The sequence below is a fragment of the Poromitra crassiceps genome (genome assembly GCF_964638095.1).
Source record: "Poromitra crassiceps genome assembly, chromosome: 3".
Lineage (NCBI taxonomy): Eukaryota > Metazoa > Chordata > Actinopteri > Beryciformes > Melamphaidae > Poromitra > Poromitra crassiceps.
In genome coordinates, this window is record NC_139625.1 from 34,447,458 (window position 1) to 34,465,030 (window position 17,573).

At 43.1% G+C, this 17,573-nt stretch overlaps 1 protein-coding gene across 1 annotated transcript; it reads right to left on the reverse strand.

Moving 5' to 3' along the window:
• Positions 1-3,475: 3,475 nt before the first annotated feature.
• Positions 3,476-14,526, reverse strand: tdh2 (L-threonine dehydrogenase 2; the record flags this gene model as incomplete). The annotated part of the gene is made up of 8 exons (XM_083633006.1): positions 3,476-3,645; positions 4,197-4,466; positions 8,341-8,431; positions 8,584-8,756; positions 11,619-11,768; positions 11,913-11,983; positions 12,073-12,115; positions 14,352-14,526. 8 exons carry the CDS (start codon positions 14,524-14,526, stop codon positions 3,476-3,478), a joined length of 1,143 nt encoding a protein of 380 aa, XP_083489132.1.
• Between the last annotated feature and the right edge of the window lie 3,047 nt (positions 14,527-17,573).

The window sequence follows — 17,573 nt, forward strand, 5'->3', positions numbered from 1 at the left end:
TCTGTCTGAAGCAAGTGCGCCCTTAGAGGAAGCAGAGTGTACTGCAGCTACTGGAATGACAGCATCGAGGAAAAAGATGGACCAGGGATGGACGATGACATTCTCTGTATGGGCAAAGTAAACTGGCTCGTTTATAGATAAGCAGAAAAATCTAAATTTGCTCAGGCACTAGGCTGCATTGTTCACATTGTCGTTGTTATCACCAGCCCCAGTGAACAACGTCACTACGATGTGGGATCAAATAATAATTTAATAAAATAGTAATTCATTCAGATACAACTCTCATCAACTAAATTTGACCTGGCTCTCCATTTATTCTTTAAAGTTGTATATTGGCCACATACAGCCACGGGTTCACTCATTATCATCATCATCATCATCATCAAAACGGAAATAGAGTAATACATGGATATGACAGACATGACCCACAAGTTTAAATATTAGTCTGCTAGTAGTAGGCTATGCAATAGATACTGAAAATTGGAATAATGATTAATTATTGGGCAAATGAGAGCTGTATTTCAAGGTCTGATTCAAAGCACACTGCACTGTTTCTATACATGTTCTTACATAGGAACAGGGTTTCAAATTAATGTACAATTGAAAACAAGGCTTACTTTTTTTTTTTATTGTACTACTCATTCCTACTCAAATCATACTGCTGGTAAAGAAACATTATAAATAGGGTTCCTGTGTTATGTGCTTGGGCAAATGTAATGGAGTTGGATGATTGTAATATTAGTTGGGCCTTTCTTATAAAACATTCAGATGACTCATTTTGAAAGGATAGTGCCAGTTGGACCAACATGGACCAGGCCAAATCCCGGATTCAAATTCCATTTTAACTGTGGGTTAAGTGAATAGGCCTTTCCCAGATATTTAACAATGCCCTGTAGGTTTAGCCTTGTTAACATTTAAAGACAATTTTGCTTCTGTGGAGGAGTCGAACCAGTCCACTTGGACTAGAGTTTAAATTAAACATCCAATGAGGCAGCTCTAACATTTGATACAGTAGTAGTATACAGTGGGAGCAGACTGTGGTACCGATGGGCCATATCATTGCACCAACGAAGGCCAAGATGTATGAATGCAGATTGCTCCAGAATTTCAAATCATTTAATATTTTTTATTTTAATAGGTTTTCCTCATGTATCTTGGGGTGTTGATGAGTCATTATAATCCATACCAATTAAACCAAATTCAAGACATGTATGACAGCCAGATCATCATGGTAATATGGTAATAATTCCAGATTAAAGCCGACTTCAGATTTGCTGGGCTTGTGCAACGGTCTTGAAATTGACCCCAAAGAGAAAAACAATCATAAAAAAGTGACAGTACAAAAATGCATTGATTAATTTATTAATAATAATCACAGAAAGTGCAAGCCTCATACAAATCTCCATAATTGCCTGAACAATTGTCTTGACAAATTTCAATACACCTTTCGGTCCAAATAGCATGGAGATGAATTAGTCATTATAATAATAAACATATCAAAATCAATAGAGTTCTTCCTCTAGGGGTCATCAATGTCCATACCAAATTTGAAAAGATTCTTATAAAAACAGTTTGAGTTATCATGTTCACACAAAGGATCTGCGTCGGGTGGGGTGAATCCATATTTCGGTGGGTTTAATAGAGCACCACAGGAATTAGTCCAGAAGTAGCATGTTGGAGCTTACGGGCAAAGGTGAATGGGGTTTTAGAATGTGGATTTCACTTAAATGCATAAAATAAGGTCTGTGGTTAACAGAAGTTTATGGGAGTGGTAATTTGTGTTCAGCTGGATAATCTTCACAAACTTGAATCACTTTGATGACTTTTGAAGCGTAAATGCGTTTCTTTGTGTGGTTTTCAGAAAACGCTTCAAAAGGCATACAAATGATTCACGTTTGTGAAGATTAACCTGCTGAACACAAATTAATACTCCCATAAACTTTTTTTAACCACAGACCTTATTTTATGCATTTAAGTGAAATCCCCATTCTAAAACCCCATTCACTTTTCCCCTTAAGCTTCAACATGTCCAGGACTTCTGCCTTCCGACTACAAAAATACATCATCTCTGTGGTACTCTATTATTACGTAACATTTTAAAACCTATGATGCCTAGAGAAAAGTATATTGCTGTTTCATTGGAGGCAAGATCCCCATGTGTAAAATGTTTAAACCATTATAACAAAACAATAGAGAATAAAGATAGTAACAACCGAAGAGAATGTTTGACAGTATATGGTTCCCTGAAAATGAAGAATGAAGAAGGCTGCAATGTGTGTGTGTGTGTGTGTGTGTGTGTGTGTGTGTGTGTGTGTGTGTGTGTGTGTGTGTGTGTGTGTGTGTGTGTGTGTGTGTGTGTGTGTGTGTGTGTGTGTGAGAGAGAGAGAGAGAGAGAGAGACTGAGAGAATGAGTGAGTGGGTGAGAGAGAGAGAGAGAGAGACGAGAGAGAGAGAGAGAGAGAGAGCCCGGCCCAAGGCCGGGTCGGAATTTCCCTTCTATTCCTCGGGCCTGGGTCGGGCCAGCCTGGGCCTGGCTCGTGGTCAGATATTCATATAATTGGGGTAATTTTTGGTGTGATAATCAGAATGTTATAACATTGTAACCTTAAAACCTTGTGTATTCATAAGACTGAACAGATAACAGGGTTATAGTTTAGACCAACCTACCAAGACAATTTCAGGTTCGGGCCGGGCCCATAAATGCAGCCAGGCTCGGGTCGGGCTTGTCTTTTTGGGCCCGATCTAAGAGAGAGAGAGGGGAGAGAGAGAGAGAGAGAGAGAGAGAGAGAGAGAGAGAGAGAGAGGGGAGAGAGAGAGAGAGAGACTCTGGCTGCGTTCCGATCTGCTATAGTTCCCAGTGAAGTGGACTGCACAGGGTATTCAGCCATGTTAAGTATGGCTGAATACCCTGTGCAGTCCACTTCGCTGGGAACTGCTAGCTGATCGGAACGCAGACAGAGAGTAACAGAAGTTTCCAGTAGACACCTTAAGTCAAAGGAAGATTCACTGTATTGTGCGTAAACATAGGTTGAAGAAAATTGTGGGCTAGGGCAGGGGTTTTCAAAGTGGGAGGCGGGCCTCCGCAGGGGGGCCCCAAACAGTTTCAGGGAAGGCTCAGTGAATGGAAGTGGGGGGGGGGGGGGGGCATTACCAAAAGGAGATCACATAGAATAGCCTAAATGTGTGTGATTTGGTTAAAGAGATATTTCAGAGATACAGTAGTTTTGGGGAAGTTTACTGTGAAACAAATAAATGCCTTCAGACAGACCTTTTTAATGTATTTGGTGTAGTCTGAAGCATGTCAACAGCTAAATCAGACCATCTTGGCTCAATTTGTTGAGTGGCAATGGGATGAAATAACATAATCGTGATGGGGGGGGGGTGTCTGAGTCCAAACTTTGTCTGAATGAGGGGAGGCCCACAGTCTCAGACTTTGAAAACTCCTGGGCTAGGGGATTGGTTGCTCAGTGGTTGTTCAGTCTCTGTGAATCGGGCTTTGCGAGCTCACTGGCAGTCCCTCGTTGGTCCTCTTGTCTCGAATGGAGCTGAGCATGTCTGCGACCAACTCTTCCAGTGCAAAGTTTGGTGCCCAGCTCCAGTCTCTCCTGGCATTGGAGTCATCAAACCTCACTGGCCAGCTGTCCGCTGCGAAATGACAATCCAGATGAGCACATGACCTCCATCCCAACAGTTAGTGACAGAGAACAATATCAATCCCACCAATGAGTGCATGATTAGGAGGAGCTCAAACTAAAAAGTAAGAAGAACTCATTGCTTTATAGGCCCATTCAGGAAGGTTGGACCTTAAAAACCTCATAGATTTGGCATAGTTTTAACTCATCACAGCCTCTAACAAGTAAACATTTCCCATGAAAAATGCAGGCAGTCAGTAACAAGAGTCATCCTTCCCAGTTTCAACAAAATTGCACCAGGGATGTCTGAGGTATCACATAAATATCACACAATTTTCACCTTTAATTTGGTAAATGTTGGAACACAGTGCAAAGATGCATTATCCCAAGCAAGGTTTGTCAAAATTGGACCTGTGGTGTCTGAGATATCAATTCACACTTTGATGGAGGCAACCTGATCCACAGATTTCATCACGTGGGAAATGAAAACACACACATGCATGCACGCATGCACGCACACACACACACACACACACACACCACAGACAGACATTTAAGTCGTACCGATGGTCTGGCGGACAGAGTCAGGGTTGTAGGTGACCTTGAGGTGAGGCAGATGCTTGCGGATTTCCTTGGCCACCTCTTCTGGGGTGAAGCTCATGGCAGCGATGTTGTAGGTGCGCAGGGACAGCTGGCACTCTGGAGCCTGCATGAATTCCAATGTGGCACGGTGGCAGTCAGAGATGTGCATCATGGGAAGACGGGTGTCTGGGCGCAGGTAGCACTCGTGGTGACCTGTGCTGAGAGCATCATGGAAGATCTGGACTGCATAGTCTGCGGAGAGAGAGAGAGATGAAGAGTGCTTCATAAAGCAGTAGCTCACGACAGGCCATGGTACTGTATATACTGTATATGCACATTATATCACAGCTAAGGGGCGTGGTTCGTGGAGGGCAACAACCCCCTTAGCTGTGATATAATGACCATATAGACCAGAACTGCGCCGCGTCTTCAAGCGTCCAACGCCAAGGCCGCGCCCCTTTTTAGGGGAAACCCACCATAGTAAAAGACGTACAAGAAGCCGAAACCACTTCAAACAAACTATTTAAAACGGTTTAATTTGATAGAGATATGCTAAAGAGCTGCTGTGTTGTTATAGTTTCAGTAACAATAAAATAAAATAAAACGGGTCTGCGATAGAGTAGGGGTGACACCGTCAATGTGGACGATGCATGTAACCTGGTGGAAACTGGATACAGCGTTCGTATAAGGCAAGTACCTCGTGTCGATGTATCTTGCGCATTCTATGGCGGGCCGAGTTGAAATATATTGTCATGTCATGGTGTCTTTGGGTCATTTATAAACAGTACGCAGATACAATTACTTCTCATCTTACTTCGCAGGTTCAGAACCCCACTCCATAGAACAACAAGGACAAACAGAACATTCATCCCCACATCCATTGGACTAATAAACAGACTCTGATACCCCCCCCCAACACCACCCATCCAACCCCTCCCCTAGCCCAATCTTGTGATTTGTTGATGTTGCCAATAATCTTTGTTGTTGTCTTGTGCTGTTGTCTTGTCTGATGTTTTTGATGTCCTTTTTGCCAATGACCATGATGTACAAACCAATTTTCCTAACGGACAAATAAATACTTCATTCATTCATTCATTAAATATTCCTTTCAAACTCCAAGTAGCTCCTTTTTTTGCCTTGTATTCTATTTTGCCTGCTGAGCTGCTTTGGTCCACATTTTTGTGCTTCTCTGGTCATTTATAAACTAAATTAATTCTGTTATTCTTCTATAGATTTTTTTGGTACTGCTATTTTACATTGAAGTCAACGCAAGTGGCTTGTGTTGTCCCGTAAAAAGGGGCGCGGCCTTCATGTTTTGCAAATTGGCGCGCGTCAATTGGCGCGCGTCCACGCGAAAGAGGTGCGCTAGCCAATCACATTATGAACAGCTGAGTTGACACGGCAGGCACACCCATTTCCTCATTCAGTGAAAGCGCAGTGTGATCAGAGTTTTAGCGGATATTTAATGTAGCCTATGTCAGAATGAAAATCCGCGTTGGATATAGTTTGCTGAAGGACTGTCTAAAGCTGCCGCTTGTATTCACATCAGTCATTTGATTTACTTTGATCCGCGATTTCTGTCTCCTACAGCAGCTTTTTGCGAGTGTAAATGTAAATGTGTAATCTCAGTCTATAAATTTCCACAATCTGTAAGCCTATTTAGACCATAGATTTAGAAACGCATGCTCAATGAATAATGATCTCTATCACTCATTATGTGTGTGGTTGCACTGATCGAATAATTCATATATAAAATAATGATATCCTAATATAAAAGAGAAAACTGCTGAACTGAATTGAGACGATGCGGGCATAGTTTTCATTGATAAAAACTAGCCTATTTTGTGGTCACATATATCTATTGTCAGCAGAGTCACATATCTCCATATTTCATATAATGATGCTGGAAATATGAAGTTCAATCACATCATACAGGCCAAAAGCAACACAGTTGCAGCTGCAAAATGCAGGAGTAGCCTAGATATGAATCATCTTAATATGGGATCGCCTGTGTGCAGGTGATCCCATATTAAATTGCTTAGATGTAGTAGGCTATTCTAGCATGTAGGCTATGACCATTTCAATTCCAACCCAACGTCAGTCTCAGCTCCGTTGCGCACACGGCACCGTGCGCTTTGGAGACGTTTATGTAACCTTTTTATGCCGGTTTAGTGATATTTCTCCACTCACTATTCAGCTGCAATCGATCAGCGGGGTCAAACAACGTATCTAGGCTACTTGAGAGCACAAAAATGAATATATAAAAACATATTCCAAAGTGGTAAGTAGGGCTTAATTAAAATGTAGCCTGCAACAAGTGCAAGGCTTTAGTCCTTGATTAATTCAACATTACAATTCGTGCTCCTTCCTCGATGGGAAACTCGTCCAGAAAGGGGTTGGCCATTTTTCCAAACTGCTGATTCGATTGGTTCGTGGGCGGTGTATGTAAGGTCTAATCTTATCCTTGCAACTTAACCTGCTGCGGACCAGGTTAAGTGTGAAGCATAAGTTGCTATGGAAATATATGTCGGTAAGAAGTTAACTTGCTTTGTAGTACGGCTAAACCAGGTTTAAACCCAAACTTATCAGGATCAACCTAAATCTTGCTTTGTAGTACAGGCCTCTGAAGTGAGTTATTGCTTTTATAAAACGGTTACCAAGTATAGCATTATCACTAACAGACACTTTATTTAAATTGTTTTTCTTTATTAATAAATACTAATGTTCAAAATAAAACAGGCCGTCCTGGCTGCCTGAACATAGTAGTTGTAGTAGTAGTAGTAGTAGTAGTAGTAGGGGGTACGGTGGCGCAGTCGGTAGCGCTGTCGCCTCACAGTTAGAAGGTCCTGAGTTCGATTCTCGCCTGGGACACTGTGAGCGCTGTGGTTGTGTTCCCCCCCATATCTTCAGTGCCTACTGCCCAGGTGGGGTATCTCGTCGTAAGGGCCTTTCTCTCTGTGTGGAGTTTGCATGTTCTCCCCGTACCCCCCAGGGGGTTCCTCCGTATATGGCCCCCCCACTGAAAACATGCAGAAGATCAGATCGTCATCGTCATCCGACCAGTGATGACAACACCCGAAGTTGGTCCCCGGGCGCTGTACGAGAAAGCGACCACTGCTCCTGGCCTGCCCCTCGGAGGAAAGGACATGCCTGGATGGGTTAAATGCAGAGGACACTTTTCACCGGCCACCGTCAGCATGAGTGTGTTGTGGCCGCATGCATGTATTGTGGTGTTCGTGTGACAATAAAAGACGGGCTTGTCCGTTACGAGAGTTTTTTTTTTTTTTTAGTAGTAGTATAAAGTAGTTGTAATAGTAGTTGCTGTGTAATATAACATTAGGTAAGTTACAGCAGCTAACTAGCAGCTAGCGGTGCCATGGCACGAGTCCGATACCTCACGAGTCCGACACCTCACGAGTCCGAAAAAAGAGGCTAACTTCCCCCAGACCCTAACCCAAAACCTAACCTCTCCCACCCCCACGCCTAAACCTAACCTCCCCCAGACCCTAACCCAAAACCTAACCTCTCCCACCCCCACGCCTAAACCTAACCTCCCCCAGACCCTAACCCAAAACCTAACCTCTCCCACCCCCACGCCTAAACCTAACCTCCCCCAGACCCTAACCCAAAACCATGAGGTGTCGGACTCGTGAGGTATCGGACTCGTGAGGTATCGGACTAGGGGGCAGTCCCCCAGCTAGCAACACAGGCTATCTCCGGTTTAGCTAGTAAATTTGGTAGCTGTAAAACACAATTATCTCAACAACCGAGCGAACGGATTTCAAAACAAATTTTACCACTGAAACAAAAGAAAAAGAACGTGACTTGTACATGTTGACAAGCTAGTGTTTCAGTCATTCAGTGGCGTTTTGAGAGTATTTGCTAACTACTACCAGAGCCATAGAAACCCAACCCAATCAGAGGCAGAGTAGGGTAGGACATGCCTTCGCCATCCTGGGGGGAAAGACTGCAAATCAATCTGTGAACCAGTTTGCAGCGCTGCATCTCAGACGCGGAGTGATATTGAATTGTGTAAAGTAATGACGTCATAGCCGTGGTATGTGCTCAATATACCATGCCTATGAACCAATCAGATCACTTGATTTGAGGTGAGGTGAAAGAATACCTGTTGTTCCTCCCCCAGGTTGTGTATTGGCTGAGATCACGCCAGGGTAGCGAAGGCAGCGGAAGTCCAGGCCATATTTATGATGGAGATACTAAAAGAAAAAGGAAGCAGACAAGATGGAGATCATACCTTGCTATAATGTGAGAATGGGAAGGATGGGAGTGGGTCCACCAGTGTTAGTGTATACATGCGTGCATAGGTCAGTCTCTATGGGTGTGTGTGTGCATGCAAAGATAGGCCAACCTCCCCCATCAGTTCTCCGTGCACTTTGGACACCCCGTAGATGGTTCGAGGTCTTTGGACACAGAGGTCTGGCGCGGGGTCCCGAGGAGAAGAAGGCCCAAAGGCTCCAATGGTGCTGGGGACAAAGAGACGCAGGCAGTTCTCCAAGGCCAAGTCCAGCACATTATGAAGACCTAGATGGATAGCAGCAGAGGTGTCAACTTTGCTCAAGTCCCAAGCCAAGTCAGTCTCAAGTCTTCAGGCACAAATCTCACGTCAAGTCCCAAGTCTAAATGAAGATTTTCAAGTACAAGTGTAGTCCATGTCGTTAATGTCAAGTCTCAAGTCTAAATGTAGAAAACCAAGTCAAGTCAGAACAAATCAAGAGTCCAGTATAGATTTAGCATTTTAAAGGAAATAAAATACCTAGCACTTTTCAATGCAATATGGTTTTATATACGGTACTTGGTAAGAGCATCATGAGTTTGCTTTCTATATAATCAGTCCCACCTTCAATGTATTCAATTATTCCATAAAAATTAAATACAAATCCGAAAACAGAATTTAAAGGAGGACTTACCCCCTAGATATGTATTAGAACAGTGATTTGAAAATACCTATGGAAAAAACCAAGAAATGACATATGCTCTTGTCTATACTGGACTCTTTGGCTGTGTTCAAGTCGAGATTCTTTTTCGGAAATCGACGCCATTAGAGTTTGCCTACTGCCTCAAAAATAATTTATTTGAGAGGGGCAATATCTCTATAAATATCAACAACTAGCCAACGCTGTTGGTCTGTATGGAAACAGAAAATCCTGAAATGGTTGATAGTTATATCAATTTGGTAATTCAGTGGCGAACTAGAAATTTAATTATTTTTCTGCATGTATCTCTATGGCAGGTGTCAAAACTACGTTACGAGAGCAAAGTGACATGGGCTCTTACAGCATCACCGCACAATAGGAGAAACCCCCCGCTCTGGGGTAACACAATGCGAGATTTCTCCACGTCATTCCCTCGTACAACTAGCGATAAACCGCGCAATGAAATCTGTTTTTAATTTGCGTTTTGGGGCTTTTCGTGATTCTTGTTAAAAGTTGTGCAAAAGTTTTCCTCTCAGCGCAGTTGCAGGCTGCGCCCTGGCTGGCGAAACAGCCTGGCTCCTCCATGCATGGGGCGCTCTGTAACCTCACGGAGCAACAAACAAACACAGACAGAAATAGCTGGTGTGCGATTTTTCTTTGTGCGATTGAGGGAATCCCGCATCTTTTTGCGAAGGTGCGACTGGACAGGACGCTTTTCACAGACGGGCACAGTAGCTGAGTAGCCTGTCGGATCTCTCCTCCTCCTCCTCCGCCCATTCATTCACAGTCTGTCTGCTGTGCGCGCTCCCGCGGGTGCATGAGAGTGCTGACTCTCCCGTTTGACTGGCCGAGAGAAAGTGCTTCCAAGTCGGACTGATAATATAAACAACATAATTAGAGCTTATCCAGGTAAGATATTTATAATGTAATGACACATTCAGCGATAAACTGTCTACAATGAAGACATATGTCAAATATGACAACGTGGTGTTCAGTATTTTAAGAGCACAGGAGCTACTTGCTTGATCAAACGGTCAAACCCAATCCGCACAGCAAAACACACACACACAGACACACCGAGAGAGCCCAGCTTCTGCTGCGCGCGCCGCCGGAGCTTGGTGCTAGTGCATGAGGTTTACAGTACCGACTCTCTCCCGCCCGCTCCCGCCTGCCTGCGCTGGAGACAGTGCTTCCCACTCGGACTGATAATATAAACATCATCATTCGAGCTTATCCAGGTAAGATAGTGACACATTCAGCGGGAAACTAACTATAATTAAGACATGTGCCAACTTTGACGACGTTTGGTTCAGTATTTTAAGAGCAAACTTCAATAAGAATAGGCTTGGAGTTCTGAGGAGCCGAAAGGGTACAGGGGGGGTAGGGGAGTAATTATCTTGAAATCCCATAGTCTTTGGGGGCACTGTGACGTCAGTGTGCCCCTAATCTCCCATTCATTTGAGAAAAAAAAAAAAAGCAGTGTTCGACCCTTAGAGGGCGCTTATGCCAGTTATGCTGCTGAAAAATGATACAAATGGTAAAATGGCAACAGTTTGGTGTCAAATGTGGAAATTCTGACCAGAATTCTTCACACATCACCCCCAAAGTCATATATATTGGTTAAAAGCTGAAAAAAAGTGTTTTGGAGGTAAGTTCTCCTTTAAATTCAGTCGTCTGGTGGAATAAATCTCATAACTTTCAATCTAAGTAATTTACACATGCACAAAATCTTTTGTCAAGAGTTTAGAAACCTTTTGAAGTCATCAACGTACAAGTCCCAAGTCACCAAAATCCAAGTCAGGTTTCAAGTATTCTCTTCATGCATTAAGATTGCACTTTATTGATCTCCTCAGGCAGAGGTTTTCAAAGTGGGAGGTGGGCCAGGGGGGCTCCAAACAGTTTCAGGAGAGGCCCCAAGTCAGGGGTGTCCAAACTTTTTTGAATGGGGTTCAGATTAGATAATGTGAAAATACCTGGGGGCCAGCTGCTTCTCGCATCATATGGGTTATACTAAAAAAATCACATACAATACTATACATATATACGTAGTATAATATACACAGTAGTTTTTTTCAGCGCCATAATGTTAGCTTAAATCAATAGTTCAATAGGCTGTTTCACTTTACCCACCCATCCACTGCCAGACAATCGCTGGTAAGAATTATGCTTGAATGGAAGTAAAAAAAATTACATTACATTACATTACTTATCAAAAGGAGATCCCATAGAATACCCTAAATGTGTGATATTTGGTTAAAGACATAAATTATAGATAGTTTTGTGGAAAGTCAGAAACAAATAAATGCCTTCAGACAGCCCCCACAGTCTCAGACTTTGAAAACCCAGCTGCTCGAGGAGAAATTCGCCCAGTCATTAGACTTGTGACTCAAGTCTGACTTGAGTCCAAGTCATGTGACTTGAGTCCCCACCTCTGGATAGCAGATTTGTGCAGGGATAGTTTAAAGCAGACCTGTGATGTTGATCTTGCGCGCCAAGGCCACATTAGCCTCCCCCACAGCGCTGAGCAGAGCGCTGTAGTGCACTAGCCAAGTGATACGATTATTTACAATCAGCTCTCTGAGGTGCCTGTAGTCCAACACATCGGCATACACAAATGGGCCTAATGGGAAGAGAGAGGGGAGATCACTTAAGGGCAGGAAAGGAAGTAAGTTGTACATTCTTTGAACTGAGTGGGAGAAGAATTGTGTGAGGAAAAACAACATAAAAAAAAGAACAATCAAGACTTCTATTTGATTTTGCATACCACTGCTGAACACATGTGGTGGAGGCTTCTTTATGTCTGACAGGATTACATTCTCTGTTCCGAACTGTTTCCTAAGAATATACAAATCATCACTTTCAAATCAGGAATATTTTGAATTTTGAACATTTTGCAAACATTCAGGGAATTGTGATTGTCTCACCTTAGCATCTGTGCAAGTCCCACACCTAACTGTCCAAGGCCACCTACATACAAAGACAACAATAAATACTGTATTTTATAAAGGACAATATGTTTGGAGTTGTACATGATATGAAATACACGTTTTTGATGCACCGTGCTTCAACAGCAACCCATTTCTTTGTCATCACAGCTTCATCTAGAGACAATAGTGAGTGCAGGCTATTGTTCTCCCCTCAGTCACTCATTGGCTCTTTTATGGCACCAGCACTGTCTGCATGCGATCTATTGTGATGAGCCAAAATAGGGTCCTGCTGCCAGTGACCAGGGATAACAACACATGTTGCTGTCACTGTAGTATCCTCCCATTCGTGCCACAATGTTATGAATCCTCCCCATAGGCGGAGTTCTATGTTGTATTCTGGTGTGTGTGTGTGTGTGTGTGTGTGTGTGTGTGTGTGGGGGGAGGGGCACCAAAAGAAAAGCTATTATATCCCTGTCAATTCCCAACTATACTGCACCATGTTTCACACACAATGCCAATATAGATCACCTATAGCCAATAGACAATATACCACAACAAATTACAAAAAAGGAACCGACCAAAACCAGGCTTGTATAATTCAATACCGTATGACGGGAAAATAGCTGACTTGCCAGTAGAGTAGACCAGAGGACAGAACGTGATAAAGTTACAACCACACTGCAGGAGCCTACCTTCAGATTCACTCCCACTGAACAAACACGCACTACAAATAAACAACCGGATCGTCTCTGTTTCTGCCCTGCATAGATGTCAACAATCTTTTCTGGTGACAGTCCTCTGGTCAAATCCGTCAAATCAATTTCCACAGCTTAGCTAGTAGGCTAATTTGATTTGACCAAATCTAACAACAAATCTAAAAAAACTAAAAAGAAAAGAAAAAATTTGCACACATATGCAACATAAAAACCTCCCCACAAAACACTACAAGTCAATTGGCAGTAGGCATAACTGGAATTGATTAATCTTTTCTAAAATAGAAGTTTGCACACTCAATACTCGAGGGAAAACAAAAACGGCACATGGTATTCTATCCGTTAACGCAGAGGGATTGGGAAATCATCTTGCACACTTGTGCTTTACAATATTAATGAATAATCATTACATTATATTATGTATAATAATTATTATACGATTTGAATATGATTGAAGAAGCCATTTGGCTATCACATTCCACCATACTGCGCAATGTGCGCATACGCAAAACGGCAGCTCCTAATTTTTTTTAAATTATAATTATGTTAAAGACACATCTGGATCTTACGCCGCTTTCCGTATGACCTTAAACTTTACTATATTTTGCCAAAAGGGTAATGGTGTGATTGAGACATTCCCAGCTAAAAAGAAGCAGTGTCGTCTGGCAGTGAAGACGTGAGACCTGTCTATTGCTTTGCTTGCTCTCTGATTGAACTATCAGAGCTTTAGCTATATGAGATCCCTATGATGCCTGTCAAAATGGATGATTATATTCAGGTAGTGACATTGAGATTTACACCAGTGGTACATACAATAACACATTGATATACCTGCAGGAGTTTACTTTGTGCAGAGGTGCAAATTAAGCTTTATTCAAGGGTTGTTGTAGTCAGAGCCGTATAATAGAGGAGTTCCGACATCTCCAGAAAGTGGAACTCTTGAGTAAAAAAAGCAGTACTGTCGAGTTGCAGCAAAATAGACAGTTTGTGTTGTACTTTGAAAGGGTTTTTCATCCCTTGAATCAAATTGTATAATATCAGCTTTATTTTAGCATGCAAAAGTAGCGCGAGACCCATTCCTGGCTGTTCATTGGCTAATGAGTCTCGCATTTTGGTCCTCCACTGACGCCACTCTCTTACTAGAGGACACTAGTTGTAGTGATACATTTCAGCCAACAGGGGGGCCTTGAATCACCCCCCCCCCCCCCCCGCTATCTCCGCCTATGAAAGTTCTTGCACTTCATCATTGTACTGTATTTGGGAACCCAGGACCTACTGGGAAACTGTGGTTGGGTTAAAGGAATAACACCCCCCTTCTCTTGAGCAAGGCATTGATCCCCCATCTGATCCAGTGTAGCTGCTCAGTGACCAACAGTAGAAGATTGATTACACTGTGCAGTGTGCAGTTCCAAGGTGTGTGTGTGTGTGTGTGTGTGTGTGTGTGTGTGTGTGTGTGTGTGTGTGTGTGTGTGTGTGTGTGTGTGTGTGTGTGTGTGTGTGTGTGTGTGTGTGAATGTGAAATTAGATAAATAAAGAAGCTATAGAAGGAAAGCTACATGTCACCTGTGATGAGGACGCGGGGGTTGTCCCGGGGCAGGGGGGGGTTACAGGCCTCCTGGCTGTTCCACCTGCTGCTCTGGCAGGGTGAGCAGCTGAAGCTCCGGCCAGGCAGACTGCTGTGACACCCGCCGCAAAACGGGGCCACGGCGGACACACACACCCGCACACCCCACTGCATCTCACACAGCAGTGCCTGAAAAAGGTGTGCTGAACATAATTTTCCAGGCCATACTGATGAACTGCAATTTCTACCTCCCAGTATTAAATGATTAAAATCATAGTATTAAAATCTGAAATAGAGCTGGGCGTCCGGGTAGTGCAGCGGTCGATTCGCTGCCTATCAACACGAGGGTCGCAGGTTCGCATCCCTATGTTACCTCCGGCTGGGTCGGGAGTCCATACAGGGACGATTGGCTGTGTCTGCGGGTGGGAAGCCGGATTAGGGGTATGTGTTCTGGTCGCTGAACTAGTGCCTCCTCTGGTCTGTCGGGGTGCCTTTTCTGGAAGGGAATTGGTGGGAATAGCATGAACCTCCCAATCGCTATGTCCTGCCGGTGAAGTTCCCCGCTGTCAGGTGAAAAGAAGTGGCTGACAACTGCGCATGTGTCGGGGGAAGCATGGTGCTAGTCTACGGCTCTCCCCAGATCAGCAGAGGGTGGAGCAGCAACTGGGGCAGCAGGGGGGAATTGGCCAAGTACAATTCTGGAGAAAATCAGAAAAAAATGAAAATATCGGAAAATATTACCTGTGAGCTGACAAAATCTGGGATCCCTGTCAGATCAACGGGCGATCACTTGCTGATCCGAGACCAAAAATTGACACTCGTAGTCGTACTATTCCACTTAACATGAGCTGATAAAAAGGATGTTGTGGCATTTAAGTGTTAGAATTAAGAGATTGCCATCTGATTGGTTACTGTTTGAGCGCACCGAGCAGCCATTGGGTGAATAAGCAGGTGTAGAAAGTCATGCTGAGGTCTGTGGTTGTTGTCCAGTTTGTGGAGTCAACGGGGCTCGTGGCACTGGACTGAACAGGACCACAGTCTCCAGCTCGCAAAGCTCCCATGTGCAAACATGCTGACTTGCTGCTCACAGGGATTTGTATTGTGAAGAGTGTTTAGCTGAGCTTAACAGGACTGAGTGGGAGGTGTGTCAGTTGTAGCCTTCTTCTATTGATTGAGTGAAATACACAGCAGGGATTAAATTTAGACCCACTTGCAATTACAATAAATAGGTCTACATATTTTGAGAGAACTGAGCATTCCATGGAGAGTTTAGATCAAATAAATACACAGGGATATATATATATATATATATATATATATATATATATATATATATATATATATATATATTTAGAACACGGCTCTCTCGAATACTCGATTCTGATTGGTCAATCAACAATATTCACCGGTCATTATTTCTCGACAACCGACCGCTGCTCTGCCACACCTGGATTAATCAGTTGATAAGAGCTTTTACTAATTAGGCCAACCAGTTGCAGCTGTGGTGTCTTGTGTGCCAATTACGAATGAAACCGCTTTGCCGTTGAAAACGCTATTAAAAAATCTATTTGAATAATTATTTTTGTCAGATTATTGAATGATTTAGTTGTAGGCCGTGTTCTAAGCGGGATAATGTATATTGAGGCGGTGATTACTGGGAAATAATGACCTTCAGGTGAATCATTAAGCCCTCCGCTGCGCGTCGGGCTCAATCATCACCTGTCGGTCATTATTTCCCCCGTAATCACCGCCTCAATATACATTATCCCTTACATATATATACGGTATATATATATACCGTATATATATATACCGTATATATATATATATATATATACCGTATATATATATACCGTATATATATATATATATCTATATATATATTTATAAAACGGCTCTCTCAAATCAAGCAATCTGATTGGTTCACAGCCATTGTATAAATCCAATAACCCACTCCAATAACCCATGGCCATGGGTTATTGGTTGCCATGGCAACTCTCTTACTAAAAGCCTTTGGTTACCTCAAATAAAACAAATGGCGGAGACAGCTGTCAGATCCTTGTGAATCGATCTTCGCTTATAACTTTACTAATACTTCGCAGAAAATTATGTTTTGTACAAGAATAAATGTGGGCTAATGTCTTCTTTGCAAAAAAAAGGCTGTTAACCCCGCATTTAACCCCGCATTTAACCCCGTAACGTTAGTTGGTGTCGGGCTTTGCAGAAAGCACTCAGCTTCTCAGCAAGCGCTGAGAATGCAGCGCTGCGCTCGAGCTGCCTGTCGGCTTTCCAGAAAGCTCTCAGCTTCTCAGCAAGCGCCAGGATTGGCCAATGTCAACTTCAGTCTCCAGAACGATCCAATCAAATCACCCGCACGTTCTTGCGGTCCCGCCTTACAGTAGTGTTTCAACTGACTCTATCAGAATACCATGCCAGTCGGACTTATAGTATTATTATTATTATATTATTATACTTGGAAACCGTTTTATAAAAGCAATATAGCACTCGAGCTGCGTGGTGTTGTGGAATATATCCCGCTGATAAGCTGTTATCCCACTCGGCCTGCGGCCTCGTGGGATAACAGCTTATCAGCGGGATATATTCGCCACAACACACTTGCTCTCATGCTATATTGCTTAAATATACATTGAGTATGTGGACTTTGTTTCAAGTTCTGTGTTTGGCCACAGCTATGGTGTTTTACGTGCGATCGGGCCATCGGGCTGAAACCAGGGTGTGTAAAGGGCCTGACGGAGCCGGATTTTCTAATTAGCCTAATTAGCTAATGATGTGATGTCATCAGTGATGATGTCACATCATTAACTATGAGCTACGGGCAAGGCTGCGCAGCAGTATATATATAAATTTGGCAATGTGGGCTCTGTTCTCTGTTTAAATTTTTTTGCCGGCCACAGCTATGCCAATTACGTACGATCGGGCTGAAACTTTCAGGGGGTGTAAAGAGCACCTGATGGAGCTGGATTTTTTAATTAGGGCAGATTAATTGCCCCAATTGCCCTCAGGCTGATTGCCCTAAGGCTGAGGCTATAGTTCAGTGATGTCATCAGTCATGATGCATGGGGATCCTGTGACAAAATCTTATCAAATGGGGGTCCGTGGTCTAATTGATGTCAGTTTAGGGGTTCTTGACGTAAAATGGTTTGAGAACCACTGGGTTAGGGCATCAAAAATGACATCAATAATGACATTTCTTCAAAAAC